A 22,056-nucleotide genomic window follows, 5' to 3' on the forward strand; every position below is an offset into this window, starting at 1 on the left:
ACTGAGCAGATAGAAAGACAAACCTTCTTTTGGTTACCATTTGCATGGACATCGTAACAAAGACAGCAGGGATAGCTAAAGTTGTATCAGACAAAATAGACTTTAAGTCAAAAACTGTCTCTAGAGACAAAGAAGGCCATTACCCTCCCCCTTCCACTGATAAAAGGGTCAATTCAACAGGGACCTATCAGAGTTATAAATAAGTACACACCCAAAACCAGAGCACCTAACTATACATAGCAGTATTCACAGAGCTAAAGGGAGAAACTGACAGCAATGCAATGTAATAGGGGACTTCAGTGTCCCATTTAAGATAATGGATAGAACATCCAGACAGGAAACAGCAGACTTGAACAGCACTGTACGCCAAGTGGACCTCACAGAGATAGACCGAACTTTCCACCCAAAAGCGAAAAATAGACATTCTTCTCTAGCATACCCAAAAAATTCTTCAGGATATATCACATATTAGGTCACAAACAAGTCTTAACAAATTTTATTTCTTTTAAAAAAAATTTTGTCTTAGAGATAGTCTCCCTCTGTCACCCAGGCTGGAGTGTAGTGGTCCCATCAAAGCTCCCTGCAGCCTTGAACTCCTGGACTTAAGCAATCCCCCTGCCCCAGCCTCCTGGGTAACTAGGACTACAAGTATGCACCACCACGTCCAGCTAATTTTTTTTTTTTTTTTTTTTTTTTTGCAGAGATGTAAGTCTTGCTATGTTGCCCAAGCTGGTCTTGAACTTCTGGTCTCAAGTGATCCTCCTGCCTCAACCTCCTAAAGCACTAAGATTATAAGCATGAGCCACCATGCTTGAACTTAACAAATTTTAGAAGATGTAAATAATAAGTATATTTTCCAAACACAATGGTATAAAACTAGAAATTCGTAACAGAAGGAAAATAGGGAAATTGATAAATATGTAAAAATTAAACAACTTTTTTTTTTTTTTTTTTGAGATGGAGTCTTGCTCTGTCACCCAGGCTGGAGTGCAGTGGCGCAATCTCGGCTCACTGCAGCCTCTGCCTCCCAGGTTCAAGCAATTCTCCTGCCTCAGCCTCTCGAGTAGCTGGGACTACAGGCAAGCACCACCACACCTGACTAATTTTTGTATTTTTAGTGGAGACAGGGTTTCACCGTGTTGGCCAGGATGGTCTTGAAGTCCTGACCTCGTGATCCACCCACCCCGGCCTCCCGAAGTGCTGGGATTACAGGTGTGAGCCATCGCACCCGGCCGCAACACGCTCTTGAACAACCAATGTGTCATAAAAGAAATAAAATGGAAATCAAAGTATCTTGAGACAGACAAAAATGGAAACACAACACACCAAAATTTATGGGACACAGCAAAAGCAGTTTTAAGAGGGAAGTTGCTAGTGACAAATACCTACCTCAAAATCATTAGCCTGATTGGATCACACTACAGTGTAAACATGAATTGAAACCACATTGTGCCCCATACATACATACAATGATTATTTGTTAATTAAAAATAAAATAAAACTGTAAATAAGAAGAAAGAACTCAAATAAACAACCTAACTTTATACCTCAAGGAAATAGAAGAGCCCGCTAAGCCCAAAGTTGACAGAAGGAAAAAAATATGGCAGAAAGAAATGAAACAGAGTAGAAAGACAGCTGAAGAGATCAACAAAACTAAGAGTTGGTTTTGAAAAGAGGAACAAAATTAATGGAACTTTATCTAGACTTACCAAGAAAAAAAAAAGAGAGAGGACTCACATAAATAAAAGTATAATGAAAAAGAAGACATTACAACTGATATCATAAGAGGCTACTGTGAACAATTACATGCCTACAAATTGATAGCCTAGAAGAAGCTGGTAAATTCCTAGAAACATACAACCTACCAAGACTGAATCAAGAAAAAACAGAAAATCTGAACAGACCAATAAGAAGTAAGAAGATTGAAGCACTAATCAAAAACCTTCCAACAAAGAAAGTCTCAGGACCAATGGCTTCACATGTAAATTCTACCAAACATTTAAAGAATGCCAATCTTGGAACTTTTGCAAAACTTCAAACTTTTGCAAAAAATGAACTTGTTTTATAAAGCCAGTGTTACCCTTCATACCAAAGCCAGATAAGGACACTACAAAAAAAAAAGAAACAAAGGGAAGAGAAAAGAGAGAAAGAAGGAAAGAAAGAAAGAGAAAGAGAAAGAGAGAGAGAGAGAGAGAGAGAGAGAAAGAAAGAAAGAAAGAAAGAAAGAAAGAAAGAAAGAAAGAAAGAAAGAAAGAAAGAAAGAGAAAAAGAAAGGAAAGGAAGAAAGAACGAACTAATTTCAGGCCAATATCCCTGATGAACATAGATGCAAAAATGCTCTACAAAATACTAGCAAACTGAATTCAGCAGCACATCAAAAGGATCATATACCATGATTAAGTAGGAATTATTCCTGAATCCAAGGACAGGTTCAACATACACAAATCAATAAATGTGATACACTGCCTTAACAGAATAAAGGATAAAAATCATAGGATCATCTCAATGAATGCAGAAAAGGCATTTGAGAAAATTCAACATCCTTTCATAATTAAAAGCTCTCAACAAATAAGGTATAGAATAAATGTACCACAACATAATAAAGACCACATATAACAAGGCCCACAGCTAACATTACACTCTATAGTGAAAAGCTGAAAGCTTTTCTTCTAAGATCAGGAACAAGCCAAGGACACTCACTCTCACCACTTCTATTCAACATAGTACCAGAAGTACTAGACAGAGCAATTACACAACAACAACAACAAAACAACAAACATTAAAAATGTCCAAATTGGAAAGGATGAAGTTAAACTCTATTTGTTTGCAGATGATGTGATCTCATATCTAGAAAACCCTAAAGACTCTACCAAAACTCTGCTAACACTAATAAACAAATTCAGTAAATTTGTAGGATACAAAATCAGAGCACATACAAAACAAATCTGTTTTATTTCAATATGCTAACAATGTACTATCCGAAAAAGAAAGAAAATAATCCCATCTATAACAGCATCAAAAAGACTAAAATAGGAATAAATTTAACTAAAGAGGTTTCAAGATCTGTACACTGGAGACAGTAAGATATGAATGAAGAAATCAAAGAAGACACAATTAAATGGAAAGATATCCCATGTTCATGGTTTGGAGGAATGAATACTGCTACAGTGTCCATAACTACCCAAAGCAGTCTACAGATTCAACGCATCCCTATCAAAATTCCAATGACATTCTTCATAGAAATAGAAAAAAAATTCCAACTGCATTCCTCATAGAAATAGAAAAAACAATTCTAATTTCTATGGAACCACAGAAGACTCTACATAGCCAAATCAACATTGAGTAAGAAGGAAAAGCTGGAGGCATGACACTTCCTGATGTCAAACTATGTTACACATCTATAGCAATCAAAACAGTATGACTGGCATAAAAACAGATATACAGACCAATAGAACAGAAGACCGAAGAGCCCAGAAATAAACCCATGCATGTTACAGTCAACTAATACTTAATAAGAATGCCAAGAATACACAGTGGGGAAAGGATAGTCTCTTCGATAAGTGGTGTTGGGGAAGCTGGATAACCACATACAGAAGAATGAAAGTGGACTCTACCCTACACCACATACAGAAATTGATTTGAAATTGATTAAACACTTAAATGTAAGACTTGAAACTGTAAAACTTCTGGAAGAAAACACAGGGAAAAGCTCCTTGATGCTGGTCTTGACAATGATACCAAAAGCACAGGTAACAAAAGCAAAAAATGAACAAGTGGAACCATATCAAATTAAAAAGCTTCCGCACAGCAAAGGAAACAAACAACAAAATGAAGACAGACTCAAAATACTTGCAAACCATATACCTGATAAGGGGTTAATATCGAACATGTGTAAGGAACTCATACAAATCAACAGCAAAAACATTAATATCCTGACCAAAAAATGGACAAAGGATCCGAATAGACATTTTCCCAAAGAAGACGTGCAAATGGCTCCAAGGTTCACGAAAAGGTGCTTAGCATCATTAATCATCAAATGCACGTCAGAAATACAATGAGATATGGCCTCACACCTGTTAGAATGGCTGCTATAAAAATGGCCGGGCGCGGTGGCTCAAGCCTGTAATCCCAGCACTTTGGGAGGCCGAGACGGGCGGATCACGAGGTCAGGAGATCGAGACCATCCTGGCTAACATGGTGAAACCCCGTCTCTACTAAAAAATACAAAAAACTAGCCGGGCGACATGGCGGGCGCCTGTAGTCCCAGCTGCTTGGAGGCTGAGGCAGGAGAATGGCGTAAACCCAGGAGGCGGAGCTTGCAGTGAGCTGAGACCGGCCACTGCACTCCAGCCTGGGCGGCAGAGCGAGACTCCGTCTCAAAAAAAAAAAAAAAAAAGACAACAGATAACAAGTGTTGAGGAGGATGTGAAGAAAAGGGAACCCTAGCATGCTGTGGGGGGTGCAAATTAGTACAGCCACATGGAAAGCAATACGGAACTTGCTCAAAACTTAAAAATAGATCTACCATATGACGGAGAAAATCCCACTTCTGGGTCTATATTCGAAGGAAATGGAATCAGAATCTCAAGCAGATATCTGGGCGGCCATGTTCATTGCAACCTTATCCACAGTAGCCAAGATACAGAAAAAACCTAAGTGTCCACAATGGATGAATGAATAAAGAAAACATGTTTCATATACATACATACACACACACACACACAAATGGAATATTATTCACCCGTAAAAAGGAAAGAAATCCTGCCAATTTGGCACAACGTGGACGAACCTGAATGCTAAGTGAAGTAAGTGACACAGAAGGACAAATACTGCATGATCTCACTTATATGAGGCCAAAGGGAGCTCTACGGGTCAGGAGTGGAAGGAGAGGAGGGTGTGGGAGATGAGGAGCTGACCGTCAGAGCTAGGCACTGGGGCAATGTGATCAGGGAGTGGTTTGGACTTAATTCTACATTTCTCACTTAAAACATAACCAACTACGTGCCAAAAAAACATATATTTTTCTTTTTTTGTGTGCCTGTGAAGGAGAAAAGAAATAAGGAACAAGGAGGAAGGGTGAAGGAAAAATGTTGCAGAGAAACTTCCAAACCATTTGGACACATCAGGAAGGAATAGATGAAGGCACCCAAGCCACAGGACGGCTGCCTGAACTCACAGCACTGCCCAGGGCCCCCACCCCCCACCCCCCACCCCCAACCCCACGCCCCCCCAACCCCCACCCCCCACCCCCCACCCCACGCCCCCCCAACCCCCACCCCCACCCCCCCACCCCACGCCCCCCCAACCCCACGCCCCGCCCGGCCTGCTCGCGGCCTCCATCTGGGTGCTCCGAAGGCCCAGGGCCACCCGCGCGCCCGCCCGCGCCGCCAGCTCCCTCCACCGCGTCCCGCTCCAGCCGACGCCGTCCCAAACGGGGAAAGGTGACCTCAGAGTGACGCGAAACCGAGGGTCTCAGCCGGCCCCTCCCCGGCTCTGCTGGTGTCCACATAGGGCCCGCGCAGAGACACCGTCCAGCCGCCGCCCCCAGGCCCTGGGCCCCGCGGGTCCGCAAGACACCCTGCTCCTCCTTCCTGTGGGTCTCTCTGCGCGTCACTGATCCTTCCATTTACCAAAGGAGCCCAGGGAAGAACATCGGTCCATCGCCTCCTGTTTTCAACATGGAAAAGCAGCCTGCGCCATGGAAAGACCTGTGCAAACTAGACAGCAGAAACTGCGGGCCCTGGGCTGGGAGCATCCCCCGCGGCTCCGCCCCCTCTCAGCCCCCTGCTGGGTGCCCTGCGGCGCCTGTCCCCGTGGTGTAGGAGCCAGTCCCCAAGCGAGAGAAGAGGGTGTGCTGCGTTGTCCCCGGGGCACTCTTGCCTGCCACCCAGCTCCTGAGAGCACTGGCTCTGGAAACCACCTCTCCAACCAGAGTGTGGGCAACAGGCTGAGGCCCTGACTTGGAAGCTGGGCTGCAGGGGAGGCTGTGGAGGCGCCAGCAGAGCACCCAGACCGTCTGGCACACACCTGCACACACACAGGTAGTCACAACCCCTCACCTCACATATATGGTCTCACACTCACCCTCCCTCACGCCACATACTAACACAATCTCACACTCACACACTAACTGGTACACACAGACACAACCATGCAGTCACACATGGTGACACCCAGAAACGTGTGGTCTGACACACACCCTCACATGCCCACACTAAGTCTCGCACGCTGACTCACTAACGTGCACACACACACAGTCACACTCTCACATGCACACATGGTCTCACGCACACACACCCTCACTGTGACTCACACACAGCCTCATATGCACTTAAACAGTAATACACACACTCATGTACTAACACACACAGTCACACACTCACGTGCACCCCAATGTCCTTCCACTTGATCCCGCGCCTTCACGGCAGCCAGATCTTTTGATGACAGACAAGGCCATGAGGGATCATCAGACTGTGGGGGAGGAAGCCCCTCCATCCCTTGAGCCCCAGATTTCTTCCTGTATATAAAAAGAAGTCACCACGCCTCACAACGTGGCTGTGACGGAAATCGTGCGGGCCTCGCCTCACACTGCCCCTGTGAGCCGGACCAAGGTGTCAGGGCGTCCAGGAGGCAGGCAAGCTCGGGAGGCTCCTCTCACACTGCCTGCAGCTCAGCTCAGCTCAGCTCAGTTCAGCCTGCCAGTCCTGGGCACCCCCACTTCCCCTCCTCAGGAGGAGGCTGATTCCATAGAAAGGACTGCGATTCCACAGAAAGGGCGGGAGGTGTCCTGAACCTAGGTTCAAGCCTGCCTTCACCGCCTCCCAAGCCCCCGTCTCCCCAACACTGCGTCTCCCCAAGCTCACGTCTCCATTGGCAAAACAGCACAACACCTCCTTCAGAGACCTTCTCTGTGAGTTTCCCAGGCTGCTGTCACCAAACCCACCCTCCTCCTGTCCTGCAGGTAAGACATTCAGCGGGTGCGCTCCATTCTACATCGAGGCCTTGCAGGAGCACATTCCTTTGCAGGCTCTAGGGGAGAATCTATCCCTCACTTTCCCCTAACACCCAAATTCCACAAACAGGATCCGTCTCTTCATCTATCCCTCACTTTCCCCAACACCCAAATTCCACGAACAGAACCCCTCTCTTCCAGCTTCAAAGCCATCAATGGTGAATCAAGGCCTCACGTCACAGTTCTGTGACCCTTTATTCCATAGTCACATCCCCCTCTGACCACAGCTGGGAGGGCTCTCCATTTGTAAAGACCCACTGAGCTCACCCAGACAATCTCTACATCACAAAGTCGCTGGCATCATCACTCAGCAAGGCCCCTTTTGCCATGTGAGATCCCATATGCAAATGGTCGGGGGTTAGGATGTGGACATCTTGGGGGAAGCGGTCATTAATCAGCCTACTGCACCTTTCAGAACCAACACAGACGGCAGGAGCACGACGGGCGTCTGTTCACCTTGCACAGCCTGCTGGGCACTGGCTACAGGTAATTCCCATCTCCTTGAGAAGCATCACACCCTGGTGAGAAATGTGGACTCCAAAGGCAGCCCCTGGCCAGCTGGGGGACTTTGGGCAAGCGGTCTGACTTCTCTGTGCTTGATGTCCTCATCTATAAAATGGAGGTGGTGATAACGTCGGCCTCATGGGGTTGTGGGGTGTCTATTAACACAGAGAGAATTCCCAGAACAGGGCTGGCCTCTCCGCACACGTTAGCTCCTATGGTTATCACCATGATCATTTTCTTTGAAGTCAGAGCCCTCAAGACTCCCTGTGGCCCTCCCTCCTGCACTGGCTTCCTTTTGCCCCACCAGCCACCACCTCTCACTGGGTCTGGCTTTGAACAACAGCACGCTCCAGGGCTCACTGCATGTGCAGGAACAGCTAAGGGCATGCAAAAGAGAGCCATCCAGGAGATGAGGTTGGAAAGGGTCCACCTCCTTCAAGCAGTCTGCAAAATTCTTGCCATTTTTCTAAGGAATGACGTGGCCACCCATTTTGAGAAACCTGAAATGCTGGATTGTGAACTTGCCAGGTGAGTAGCATGGCCCATGGCCAGAAGACCTATGTCCCATCCTGACTCCTTCAACTGCAAAAGTGTCTTTGCAATTCAGTTTATGTGTTAAGCAGAGAGACTGTATTACATAATCCACCAGCTTTCCTACAGTTCTGAAGGAGTCCTTTTCAAGGAAGAAAAGGAGAGGCATCTCTGGAACAAGGTAATGGAGCAAGTCTGCCAGAGCTACAGGATGCAATATGTTCCGTGAATCAGCAGTAAGAAGAGGCTTGCAGACAAAAAGAAAGGAATGAGGGGGCAGAGCTGCTGGCTACAGATTTAAATTGCATCTCTGCAGAGCATCATAAGAACAGAAATTAGGAAAACCTAACTTGGAGGTTTGCAGTGTTATGGTCTGTGCATTGGGTTTTGAAATGCAGCCTCTTCCCTCTCCAAATATGCTTCCCATTTCTGTAAATTAAAATGGAGACTCCCTGGAAGATGGAAGGTGTTCCCTATTCATCTCTCCTGAATTTAATTTCACGGTTAATTTTTAAACCAAACACTACACAAACTCCTAAGTTAAATATGAAAGGAACAAAGCAGTGAAACACGATGTTCCACAAAGGCTGCTACGATCACATAAAGTGGGTGAAGGGAAAGAAAGGGCCCGCTTGTTTCCAGCAGAAAGCAGCAGTGGTGGCAAATCCTTCTGAAAACGTAACACCAGGGGTTGGATGAAAGACACATGGAGAAAATGCCTTGTCTCATTCATGTTGTGAAGTATTATTCATTAAAACTGTGTCAGAACTATTGTAATATAATTTTATATAGTATAAGAGCATAGAAGCCTTAGCTCTGATCATGGAATTTTTAGAATGCTGCATTGGGAAATCTCCCAGAGCCCTATTACAGACGCAAAGTGCAAGAGTTAGGAGGATTGCTCCAACTGCGTTTCCAGGACTTTCAACAAGAACTACTTTACAAGGATGGGCCGGTCGCGGTGGCTACGCCTGGAATCCCAGCACTTTGGGAAGCCGAGGCAGGCAGATCGTGAGGTTAGGAGTTTGAGACCAGCATGGCCAACATGGTGAAATCCCATCTCTACTAAAGATACCAAAAATTAGCCAGGGGTGGTGGCATGCACCTGTGATCCCAGATACTTGGGGAGCTGAGGCAGAAGAATTGCTTGAACCCAGGAGGCGGAGGTTGCAGTGAGCCAAGATTGCACTACTGCACTCCAGCCTGGGTGAGATTCTATCTCAAAAAAAAAAAAAAGAAAGAAAGAAAGAAAAGAAAAAGGAACTACTGCATAAGGATGAAAGATACAACCCCAAATCCTCAGGCAAGAAAGTGTCAATCAGGATGATTATCTGTAGGACCAGAAGTATAAATAACCCAAAGTATTTCCTGAAATAATTTCATCCCATCCAGCTATTAAAAGACCTAAGGGAACCCTGGCTGATCCTATGTTCCCATTCAGTCACTCATGGGTCATTAGGCACAAAGTCAGGGGTGGAAAGTGCCCCCTATGCAGCAGCCAAGTTAGACCAGACCCAGAGGACCTTCGCACCTGTCTCAAGTATCTGAAGATGCTCTGGAAACATCTGTTCAATATTTATTGAGCACTTCCTCTATGCCAGGCAGTGTCCAAGGCACTGGGAATCAACACTGAACAAAAGCAACCAACAACAGACACAGTAAGTGAGATGGAGCCCCCACGACAAAGCACGTACAAAGTAAAGCAGAGGTTCCTCTTCAAAGACTGTCCTCTCCATCTAATTAGAAACAAATAGTAACTTCTCTTAGAAGCAAAATGTATTCAGAGACCTGTGCTAACATTGTTAAATATCTGCTAGCCGTAATAAAGAAATCAATGTGCTTTATGTTCTTAGCTGCCAAAATTTAGCATCAATATTTGTCCTGGTATGCTTACACTAGTCCAAGCAAGCATTAGCTCATAGCCTGTTCCTCTTCCTTATTTAAAGGTTTTTTTTACCTTTCTCAGCATTTGACAAGTTACTTCCTCCTTCCTTTGTTCTCCTCTGCCTTTGCCTCTTTTAAAAAGTTCTAACTTGCTAGCCAATCAAGACAAATAAACAAAAGTGAGGTCCCATTTCACCAATGGAAAGCGGACACAGCAGTAGGGTGGACGTGTCAGGTGATAAATGACCCTGTCTCCTTTGTTCGGTGTACTCTCGTGGCAAAACTCCTGGTGAGTGCACCCTTTCTGCGGAAAGTATAAAAATAGCCTTGCTGGGGGAATTAAATTTATGTTCAAGTGCTATGTCTTAACGCACCGAAAAACAAACATTTCAAACAGAGCGGATGAGAAGGGATCAGGGAGGAAGCCATAGCCTGAGGCAACAGTGTCAGCCTCTGGGGAGCGGCTGGCAGCAGCAGATCCGAAGGATAGGCAGGGGCATCTGCAAGCCACCCCAAGACTCCCCTGAGTGGAGCAGTGTGCAGACGGCAGTGGCACAGCCTAAGCATGCCTGCCTGCAGCATCTAGAGACCTCCAGTTCTGGGGAAGCAGCCTTGCCTAAAACAAGACAACTTCTGAGTCCTTGCCCAAGGCAAATTCTATCCCTAGAGTAGATCCTAGGAATGAGGCAATGTTGGCTCCACTGCTGGAGAGCCCACAGGGCTGGCGATTGCATCCAGCTCTCCCTTCATAATGTGGACCTTCCCCTAGGGAGTGCTGGACACAGAAGTCACAGAAACATAAGGTAGAACATCCTATTCCTTTAGCACCCCTGCAGCCTTTTCTACCTTCCACATCAAGTTACAGACACAACAAAAGGATAGTGTTGGGTTTTCACAAGTTGTTGCTTAGACTACCTATATAAAATTTATATTTGCAAGTTATACTACTATTATAAGAAAGGAAAATCATATTACTTTAAGTCCACAGAATATTTATCAAGATAAACCATAAACCTGGGTCATTAAGAAAAAAGTCAACAATGCCCAGACACAGTGGCTCACATGTGTAATCCCAGCACTTTGGGAGACCGAGGCAGGCCAGGAGTTCAAGACCAGTCTCGAACATGGCAAAAGCTCATCTCTACTAAAAATACAAAAAGTAGCCAGGCGTGGTGGTGTGTGCCTGTGGTCTCAGCTACTTGGGAGGCTGAGGCATGGGAATCACTTGAACCCACAATGCAGAGGTTGCAGTGAGCTGAGATTGCACCACTGCACTCCAGCTTGGGCAACAGAGTGAGATTCAGTCACACTCACATACACACACACACCCAGAGTCAACAAATTTAAAGAATTAAATATAGTGTAAGTTCTGTAACTATAAGTGAATCAAACTATAATTTGGTAATAGAAAGACAACAGGAAAATCTATAATATCTAGAATTTAAACAACACACATCTAAATAATCTATGGGTCAAAGTGAAAGTCTCAGGGAAATTTAAGAATTAGAGAGAACTAACTGAAACTAAAAACACAACAGATCAAAATCTGTAAGATGCAGCTAAAGCAGTGCTGACAGGGAAAATTATAGTAACAAATGCTCACATTAGAAAAGAAAGATTTGTTCCAGGTATACAAGTCTAGTCCAATTTTCTAAAATAAATCAATGTAATCCACCATATCAAGCAGCTAATGAAAAAATGATATGAGCACATCAACTGACACAGAAAAGATGCTGACAAAACTCAACACCCAATTATGGTTTTTAAAAAAAGAGAGGGAAAGAAAGGAAAAAACACAACAACAAAAAAAACCCTCTTAGTACATTAGGAAAAGAAAAGAATTTCCTCAGTCTCATAAAGAGCATCTACAAAAAACCAATAATATCATACTACATAGTGAAAGACTGAATGTTTTCCCTTGAAGATTGAGAACAATGCCAATCTTACCTTTCTCATACTCGCCACTGCAATAAGGCAAGAAAAAGAAATTAAAGACATACAGATTGGAAAAGAAGAAATAAAACTGTCCTCATTGCAAATGACATGATTGTCTACATAGGAAATCTCAATAATTTTATTTTTTAAAAACTCTGAGAAGTAATAGATAAATTCAATAAAATAACAAGGTACAAGATTAACACACAGAAAAATGCATTTATATGTACTGACAATAGATAAGAGGAAATCAAAATAAAAACTCAGTACCATTTACAATTGCTCCAAAGAAAAGGAAACAGGTATAGATTAAGAAAAGATGTGCAAGATCAGTATCATGAAAATTATTTAAAAAATCAAAGAAAACCAAAATAAATACTATGTTTCGGGACTAGAAGGCCATTCTAAAATGTGGATGCCAAAGCACCACATGAAAAAGCAATTGAAGTCCTAGAAAATAGAAATGTAACTTTATTCCAATAAAGCTGGAGGAAGAAGAGGGGAAAATGTATACGGGAAAAAAATGGCCACAGAATAGCCAGAACAATTTTGGGAAAAAAAATAAATAAGTGTGAGGAGTCACTCTTCCCAGTGTCCAAACTTACACCCGCAATAATCAAGATAGTGTGGTACTGGTGGAGGGACAGACACATTACCAATGGGACAGAATAGAGAACCCAGAGATATACCCCACAAATATGTCCAATTAACTTTTAACCAAGGAGCAAATGCAATGCAATTGAGGAGGGATAGTCTTGTCGATGAATGGTGCTGGCCCAATTGGACACTCATAGGTTTAAAAATGAACCTTCACTTAAAACTCTCACACAAATACAAAAATAACTCAAGGCCTGGCACAGTGGCTCACACCTGTAATCTCAGCACTTTAAGAAGCCAAAGCAGAAGAATCTCTTGAGGCAAGGAATTCAAGACCAGCCTGGGCAACATAGCAAGACCCTAATTCTACAAAAAAAATTTAAAACTTAGCCAGCTATGGTATTGCACACCTGTAGTCCCAGCTACTTGGGAGACTGAGGCAGGAGGATCACTTGAGCCCAGGAGTTTGAGGCTGCAGTGAGCTGTGATCATGACACTGCACTCCAGCCAGAGTGACAGAGTGAAACCTTGTCTCAAAGAAAAAAAATAATAATAATAAAACTAACTCAAAATAGATCCTGGTCTTAAAAGTAAAACTGAAAAAAAAAAATTAGAAAACCAATCTTTGGACTCTGGAATTATTGCAACTAAGGATTAAGTTCTTAGACTTGACAGCCAAACCACAATCTATAACAGAAAAAAATTGGCCCAGCACGGTGGCTCATGCCCGTAATCCCAGCACTTTGTGAGGCCAAAGTGGGTGGATCACTTGAGGCCAGGAGTTCGAGACCAGCCTGGCCAACATGGTGAAACCCCGTCTCTACAAAAAATACAAAAAAATGGCCGGGCGCGGTGGCTCAAGCCTGTAATCCCAGCACTTTGGGAGGCCGAGACGGGCGGATCACGAGGTCAGGAGATCGAGACCATCCTGGCTAACACTGTGAAACCCCGTCTCTACTAAAAAATACAAAAAAACTAGCCGGGCGAGGTGGCGGGCGTCTGTAGTCCCAGCTACTCAGGAGGCTGAGGCAGGAGAATGGCGTGAACCCGGGAGGCGGAGCTTGCAGTGAGCTAAGATCTGGCCACTGCACTCCAGCCCCGGCGACAGAGCAAGACTCCGTCTCAAAAAAAAAAAAAAAAAAACAAAACAAAAAAAAAACAAAAAACAAAAAAATTAGCCAGGCGTGGTGGCACACGCCTGTAGTTTTAGCTACTTGGCAGGCTGAGGCAGGAGAATCACTCAAACCCAGGAGACGGTGTTGGAATGAGCCGAGATCAGGCCTTTGTACTCCAGCCTGGGCAACAGAGGGAGACTCTATCTCAAAAAAAAAAAAAAAAAAAAAAGGCTGGCACTGTGGCTCACACCTGTAATCCCAGCACTTTGTCTCCAAAAAAAAGAAAGAAAGAAAAGAAAAATTATAAACTAGACTAAGAGAAAATATTTACAAACCACATATCCAACAAAGTCTTCATAATATATAAAGAACAGTCACAGCTCAACATTTACAAAAACGAACAATTCAATTAGAAAATAAGCAAAAGGCATGTACAAACATCACACTGAAGAAGATACACAGGTGGCAAATAAATACATGAAAAGATAATGTCCAACATTATCATCATGAGAGAAATTAAGTTGAAAGCACAGTAAGATATCACTGCACACCAGTAGAAAGACCACACCCTGTCACAGGCAGGGGCACGTGGACAGCTATGACAGAAGGGCCTTGGACCACCAGATGTGGAGACCAAGCCGTGCAGGGAGACCTGCTGAAAGATTGCCAGGAAATGGATGGGCTGCATGGGGAGGCCGCCTCTGGAGGTCTTGGGCTGCCACACTGCTCGTGGAATACAGGGACTGCCCTCCAAGGCCCTTCCTGAGACCTGCCGCATTTCCTTCTGTGTGTGGCTGGTTTCTGTGTGGTGGCCTCTGCTCTGTTTCTACAAGGGCAAAAACCACGTCGCACTGGCCTCTTTACAGGACTTTTAAAATCTAGAGATGGCTTTCTGTAGAGAAGGAGAGGTTTTTTTCTAAATGACTAATAATAATGACCATTAATTAATGAAAATTAATCTTTGCTAATTATGTAGTTTTCGAAGGTTGAACAATTTTACAAAAAAGGTGAACAAACCCTAGAATAACAGAGAAGCCCATTAAAGATAATTGGCATTCAGATATGTTAAAAGATCATGATCCTTGTGTGTCTTCATTGGAACAGCTAACGGAGTTGGGAAGAGAAACCAATGCTTTTGTATGCCGCCCTAATGCAGCACTGTGCCGGGTGTACTATGAGGCTGATATACCATAACAGAAATAAAGCTCTGATAAGGAACAGGGTTTTTATTATGTGTGGGGTATTTTGTTTTGAGTAGCTTTATATTGCCCTTAGGTCTGGAGTTGGCCATGTACCTATGTATCCTAAGTACTCATGGCATTGAACTCCTTTATTAGCATTCATGTTATGGCAAGAGTTGTCCTGCTCTGCATTGGAAAGCTAATCCTACCTCGTCAATCTCAACCGACTTTTTTTTCTTTCAGATAGGTAAATTTTGTCAGCTAGTTTACTATGTTCCTTGAATATAAACAGGTTATAATACTACCCTGTTCACTTTACTAAATATAAGTACAGTAATGATGCATCATTAGCAAATGAGGTATTCTAGATAATATGTGTATGTTTGCCTTGACATGTTTTTAAAAGTGATGATGTACCTCTGCCTTTAAACAGAATGTGACTTTTTTTTTTTTTTTGGCCTTTCTTGGATTAATCAAAAATTGTAGAGAATGACTCATTTGGAGTACTAAGACACAGGAGGTTTAGCTTGCTTTCTTACCAAACTCATGTTACCCAGACTTGTGTTCTCTGTGTCCCTTGGACTGCTTGTTGATTGATGAAAAGTGTCTGTACTGTCACTTTTTGTCAGTAGTAGTCTGTGGTCTGGTGGCCTCTTTAGATTATAATTGGGGTCACCAAGAAGGATACTTAATTAAATATCCCATTTCTAAGAGAAGATACTGTGTGTGAGAAAGGAAAGATGCCAGATTTAGTGGTTTAACTTCTGTAACGTCACTTGATAGATTTGAAACAATTAGAATGGACTTAGGGAAAGAATATATCATACTGCATAAATGTCATTCTAGTTTAGACAGCATTTCTAAAATACCTGATACTAATGCTTGTTTTGTTCCCCATAACATAAAAACTTCACTGCTAAGTCATGTCCCCTGAAACACGATAGTTACATACACAGTTTTCTCTCCACACATAAATAACACTACTAAAGTTGTTTTGTAAGGTTCCAAACGAATAATTATATGGCACATATCTGTCAACTCTGCAGTTTCAAATAAGTGACTTTTTAATTGTAAAAGATTAGTTTAAAAACTGTATGAATGTGGTTGAAGATCAAATGCTTAGTCGTTTTTATGTTCATTCCATTTGTATATCTCTTTTTCTATTTATTGACTTCTCATGTTCTAGAGAGTAGGACTTTTATTCTGTGTACCTGATATATATACAATTAAAATATCTGTATAATGAAAAATAAAAAAATAAATAAATAAATAATTGGCATTGTATTTTATTTTTTAATTAATGACTGTTAACTAATTAAAGCACATTTAATTTATTAAATCTATAATTGCAAAATAATAGTAAAAAAGGGGGAAGAGAGAAACTAAATAAATTCAGTGGACACCACTGGAAGTTACTAAGGGAAGAGCTCATTACTAAGAAAGTTGATCATTACAGAAATAGGATTTATCTTAGGTGGGCAGTGGGCCCTGGTGGGTATTAAAATCATTAAGAGAAAAGGTGGCAGGGAGCTGGGCACCTTTCTCCACCACCTCAACTCCCTGGGCATTCTCCGCACCCCTGATAGCGGGACATCCAGACACAGGGTCCTCCTCCTGGATGCAGCCCGGACCCCTGCCCGCCTGTGAAGCATAGGCGCCCCAAAATGGAACCTGCAGGCTTCAGATCTCAATTGTAGTCTACAGGAAATAGGACAGAGCAGCTCATTAATCCCATGAGGAACCCAGCAGCTGAATCAGGGTATAGAGCATTCTACAGAACAACAGAATAGGATTTGTCAACTGGATGGTGGGTGTGGTCAAGACTGCGCCTGGTCTGAGAACGCCACCACGAGAAGGGCCCTTGGCTGGCTTCGGGGTACTCAGCTTCAGGACTATTCCCTCGTTACCGAGGAGAAGGCTGTCTTGTGGGCCTGGGGCAGTGTGTTCTGGGCATGTCCTGCATGCCCAGACTGTATAAAATGTGATTTATAAATGGTGTGCTCCTGCTTGCCTTCTGGGAGTCGGGATCTTAGTAAGCTGAGGGTGACCATCTAATCGGCCCCCACAAAAACTCAGGCTCCAACAGGCTGCCTGGGGCAGAAACATTGCACGGGGCTGTCTCTGGCTGCTGGAGGGAGGGGCGTGCTCTGTGTGGGCCCTCCCAGGAGAGGAGATCTTTCAGAAGCCCACTCCTGGGTTCCTCCAGGCTCAGCAGGTTTCTACTGCCGGGCCTGGCAATAAACCCCAGCCCAGAGGACAGCTGCCCCTGAGCTGCGAGTTCCTGTGTCAAATCACAGGGTGGTCATGGGAACCGTGAAACAACAGTAATATTGATTTAAAAGAAAATTGATAGAAAACGGAGGGAACAAAACTGTTCTAGAACAGAGGAGACGTAAGAGATAACAATCCTGTGAGTGGCCCTTGTTAAGACAGGTAAGGGCTCAACTTACTGGGGTCATCATTCCTCAGCAGGTGGACTCAACAACCACAGGCAAAATTCTGGAACTTTCCTGGCCACTCCTCCAGCCTGCCAACTCCTCAACATCCCCAGGTATTTCTCAGACCTATCCCAAGTTCACTAGGACGCACTTCTAATGGTCACGTCATGCACTGACCTTCCGGGCTCCTGTCCATGTGGTGAGGAAGTTTGATTTCATAGTTAAATCACAATGGACCTGCCCAGCCCAGGAAGGGTCTGCACGTTGCTTCGTGCTGTTGAAGGCACAGCCACACTTAGAACTTTCCAGAAACATCACATTGACTGGACTTAAGATCACATGTGGAAATGCCCATGAGCCAAGATGGCAGACACAACAGATAATCAGATAATCCCTCTGGGCACACAGCCCCAGGCCATCCATGTCCCCTCACACACACAGTCCCACGGTGCAGGTGGGCGCAAATGAGTGTACTCATCACACAGGTGCAGACTCTGAGTCTCAGAGGAGACTGCGACTCTTCTTCCCTCATGGTCACACTTGGAGTGAGCAGCGGAGAGAGGGTAGAAAATCGAATGCACATTCTGTTTTCTCAGGTACACTTCTGCTCCTAAAACCCATCCTGCTCATGTCAGTTGCCAAGATTCAGCAAACATTCCTGTATGGTTCCCTTTCTACCTAGAGAGAGGGACACGCTAATCTTCAGGAATGATGACACTAGTCCAGTTTGATTTAGGGGTCAGGACCGAGCCCATCCAGAGTGCCTCGGAGGTCTCAAGCCTCCCTGACGGTGGGCCCAGACAGATCGGGGGAGCAGGTGTGAAAGTTACCTCGAATATGATCAACGCATAGACGCCCGCGAGGATGGCCGTGGCGATGGTCACTTGGGCTTCTACACTTGCGCGGAGGTACTGATAAGCCATCAAAAGAGGGACAGCCTGGGTCTGCTGGAGGGAGGCCCGGATGCTGATGGACACCGTCTCTCTGCAGAACGAAACGATGACCTCACTGTTCACAAGGTCGACAGTTAGGGCACCTCCCTCTACATCAGCCAGGCATTAACCAGAATCCAAATGGATCTCAGAACGATTCAGCCCAACGCCCGATCTCACAGCTGGAAGAGCAGTGAGCACAGGCCAGCGGCGTGAGACACAGGACGCAGCCTCCCTGCGGCCAAGCCGGGCCCGTCCAAGCAGGCCCCTCAGCCTCCCTGTGACACCACCTGACAGTGAAGAGTGAGTAGGGGCCTGCACAGAAGACGCCAGCCATTGAACTGGCTCTTCCTCCTCCCCAACATACCCAACCACTTCACCTGCTAACTAAGAGCAAAGCCAGCTATTTGAACTCCAGTCCCTGAGAGTGAGGAGACACACTATAGACGAGAAGCCTGCAAGTGACCACAGGTCTGTGGCGGACACCACAGCGTTTTTTTCAAGTTCAGTCAATATGTTTTATGGGCTGAATTGTGTCCCCTTCCTCCAAAAACAATCCCTAGGTTGAAGTCCTAACCCCAAGTACCTCCAAATGGGACTGTAGGTAAAGGTAGGGTCTTTACAAAGGTGAGAAAGGTTAAATGAGGTTATGGGGGATGAGTCCTAATCCAGTAGGATGGGTGTCCATACAAGGAGAGACCAGAAGACAGGCACAGAGGGATGGCCACCTGTAAGCCAGGCAAGAGGCCTTGGGAGAGACGGACCCTGTCGACACCTTGGCCTCAGACTTCCAGCCTCTAGAATTACAAGGTAAATGTCTGACAGTTAAGCCACCCAGTGTGTAGCACTATGATACGGCAGCCGTAGCTGTCTAATACACCAACCAAGAGTACTGATTGAATATGAAGCATCTTTAGTTAAGGAATAAGAATCCTAAATTTCCTAGAACTCTCCATTGTACAGCTTCACAATATTAATGAAATTAGAACATCAACCAAAAACTGCCATTTGTTTCAAAATGACTTCTGCAGTCAACCCTCTTACATCATAACACCCATGGCTACGATGCCTTCTCACAGCCTTTGAGTTCACTGTCTACACACCATGAGCACCGTGTCCAAGCCACATGCTGACCTGGTGCTGCGTGGGCCGAAACTCAGTGTCCTGTAGGTCAGACTCCTTTAAACACGTATGTCCCGGAGAGCCTGCCCCAACATCTCACTCACTGAGAACTCACCTGCCCAGTACCTCAAAGGTCCTGCTCATCACTGAGCGCTCGGTTCTCCTCGGATTTAAATACACCGTCCAGTTGTGAGTGACCTGTACAAGCCAAAGCATAAAGCTATGGTGAGGCTTGCACCTGAGACACCATCTGGGATCTGGCACTGCGCACTCTAGGCATTTGTTTCAAATAAGAAAAGGAGAAAGAAAGAAATGGGGGCATCTTTATTTGAGCTCTCACATCTCTGATGTTAGGAGCTACTGCTCCTATGTTAGCTCTGATGTTAGGAGCTGAGAATTTCCACAATTTGGAGAGCTTTAAGAAAAGGGATTCAAAACAAAAAAATGCAGAATTAGTGTACAAAAGTGCAAAAGGCATGGAAGCAGTGATTTAATACAAGAAAAACAAATCACGCCCAGACGCGGTGGCTCACGCCTGTAATCCCACTTTGGGAGGCCAAAGTGGGAGATCACTTGAGGCCAAGAGTTCAAGATCAGCCTGGGCAACAGAACAAGACCCCTGTCTGCACAAAAAAAATTTTAAAAACTAGCCAGGCCTGGTGGCATGTGCCTGTGGTCCCCGCCACTTAGGGGCGGAGGCAGGAGAATCCCGTGAGCCCTGAAGTTCAAAGTTAAAGTGAGCTGTGATCACACCACTGCACTCCAGCCTGGGCAACGGAGTAAGATCCCCGACTCTAAAAATTTTTTAATAAAAATGTTTTTAATTTAAAAAATGAATCACTACAAGTTACTAGAGACTTGGAGGACTCTTCTGAGCTGAGTCCTGAGAACTGCTTCTGCGACTGCTTGCAACCTGGAGGCAACACACCCACCCCCCGCAAACCTTCCACACCCCTGTGCACAGGAGCCCTGCAAGTAAGGGCCCCAGGATGAAGCTTCACTTCCTGCCTTACATGTTCTTGTCCCTGGGGTTCAGGACAGTGATCAGCTAGGGAGGCAGCCCGGGGAGGGTGGGGGATCCTCAATGGGAAGATGCGAATCTCACCCACAAATCACAAAGGACACTGAAAACAGGATCTCTGAAACTGATCAAAGCAAAGAAGCACATGCATGAGAGAACAGAAGTTCTTTTAAGTACCCCAGTGTTTGCAAAGAGTGTGTCTGGGGGAAAAAATCCTTTAGTAAAGATCTCTTGTGTTTCCCATGTTTCTGGGGTTGGATTTGCCTGTGGGCATTTCGGGTGCATCGGCACGTTAGGAAGGGCCACCCCGAGAGAGCAGGGGGGTGCCATACAGATCATTTAACCTGGGTTATTAATATGCAAGTGCTGGGGAGGCAGCAGGACCGCAGGCTGGGTGAGGTCCTGCCCTTCTCCATGCAAGGCCCAGGTCAGAGGGCAAAGGCCATCGCTCATCACCAAGGAGCCCCTTGCCAAGGGGCTCTGCTCTTCACATGGGGAACCAAGTTGACATCCTAAGACCCTGGCCGGGGCAGCCGGTTCCGAACATCGGTGTTGTGTCAGCCATGGTCCAGGACACTGCATGCTAGTTCATAATGAGATCTGAGCTCTGTGGACCATGCTCTGCAAGGCAGGAAAGGTGAGGGTGCATTCATTCCTCACACGCTCCATTGCAGGTGAGGCAGCCTGCGCATGGGCGGGGTTTCCTTCTGCTGGTTATAACGGAGCATCCATGAACCGGAGCTGTGACTTCCACGCAGAAGTCACCGTGACAATGCAGAGTGGAGTCCCCGAGGCCAGGGCTCGGGGGCCAGGCTTGCATGGAAGGAGCCCTGCCTCTGGAGTCTAGGCTCTGGGCTGCCACGCCAGACACCGCTCCCCGGCTGCCTTTGCAGGATGTGAATGAAGGCTTGACAGGCTCAGAGACAAGGCTGCGCACAGGCCTACACAGATGCAGCAGCTCAGAACTTACGCAGGTGTCCACAGACACAGTAACTGTGCTGTGGAACTGTCTTCTGAACCATGATATAAGGCCCAGACTGAACGGCACTTTTACAGCACCAAAAAAAAAAGTTTTTTCATTTCAAATGTATGTTTCCTGAATGGCCCGGCAAAACAGTTTTGAATAAAGAACTTGCAAGCCTGATTTTACTGAAATGGCAATAATTTTATAAATAGAGAAATGGTAAACAGAGAATTTCAAAGACAAAGCAAAAGATAAGAAGAGCTAATGAATTGACTAAGATGGTGTCCTCGCCTGTGGCTCCCCATCAAATCCACTCAAGAGGAAACACAATTTATTACGAGATGAAATGAGATTTCACAATCCTTTCAAATAAATTATCAGCATAACCTGCTGTGGCCGCCGCCACCTGGAGCCTGAAGTGTCGGCCTGGGTCAGCTCCACCAGGAGGCGCTCTTCCCTCCCAGAACGACTCGGCCCGCTGGCCACTAGGGCCCCAGCCAGGTCCACCTGCAGTAGCGTGGAGTCCCCGTGGCTGCTGAGGTTCACGGCTGGGGGAGTGTCAAGGACAACCATAAAGCAGGCAGGAGGAACCCCGCGTTCCCACCGCCCGCCAGACGCACACTCTCCTCCGACAGTGTGCGAAGAAACGCGTTTCCCCAGGTGCCCCGTGCCCTCAGCCACCAACACAATCTTCCTGCCTTTCTCATTGCCCACATCTCAGCCCTCATTCGAGACCTAACTCCCCTGAAGCAGGTCGTGGTCCTCATACGAGAGGCGCCCCCCACACCGGGGAAGGGTGCATCCTTAGCTCCAAAGATGG

General features: G+C 45.3%; 1 protein-coding gene across 4 annotated transcripts in view; it reads right to left on the reverse strand.

The window, feature by feature from the left end:
- Positions 1-22,056, reverse strand: part of OCA2 (OCA2 melanosomal transmembrane protein) — a 326,593-nt gene that overhangs the window by 228,925 nt on the left and 75,612 nt on the right. For all 4 annotated transcript variants that reach the window (XM_033190812.1, XM_033190808.1, XM_033190809.1 and 1 more), the window contains exons 7-9: positions 21,624-21,784; positions 19,367-19,449; positions 18,028-18,181 (exon numbers count right to left, since the gene is read on the reverse strand). In XM_033190812.1, the coding sequence (XP_033046703.1) occupies positions 18,028-18,181; positions 19,367-19,449; positions 21,624-21,784 (398 nt within the window). The remainder of the gene's footprint in view (positions 1-18,027; positions 18,182-19,366; positions 19,450-21,623; positions 21,785-22,056) is intronic.

Source organism: Trachypithecus francoisi, unplaced genomic scaffold (assembly GCF_009764315.1).
Source record: "Trachypithecus francoisi isolate TF-2019V2 unplaced genomic scaffold, Tfra_2.0 Lachesis_group3, whole genome shotgun sequence".
NCBI lineage: Eukaryota > Metazoa > Chordata > Mammalia > Primates > Cercopithecidae > Trachypithecus > Trachypithecus francoisi.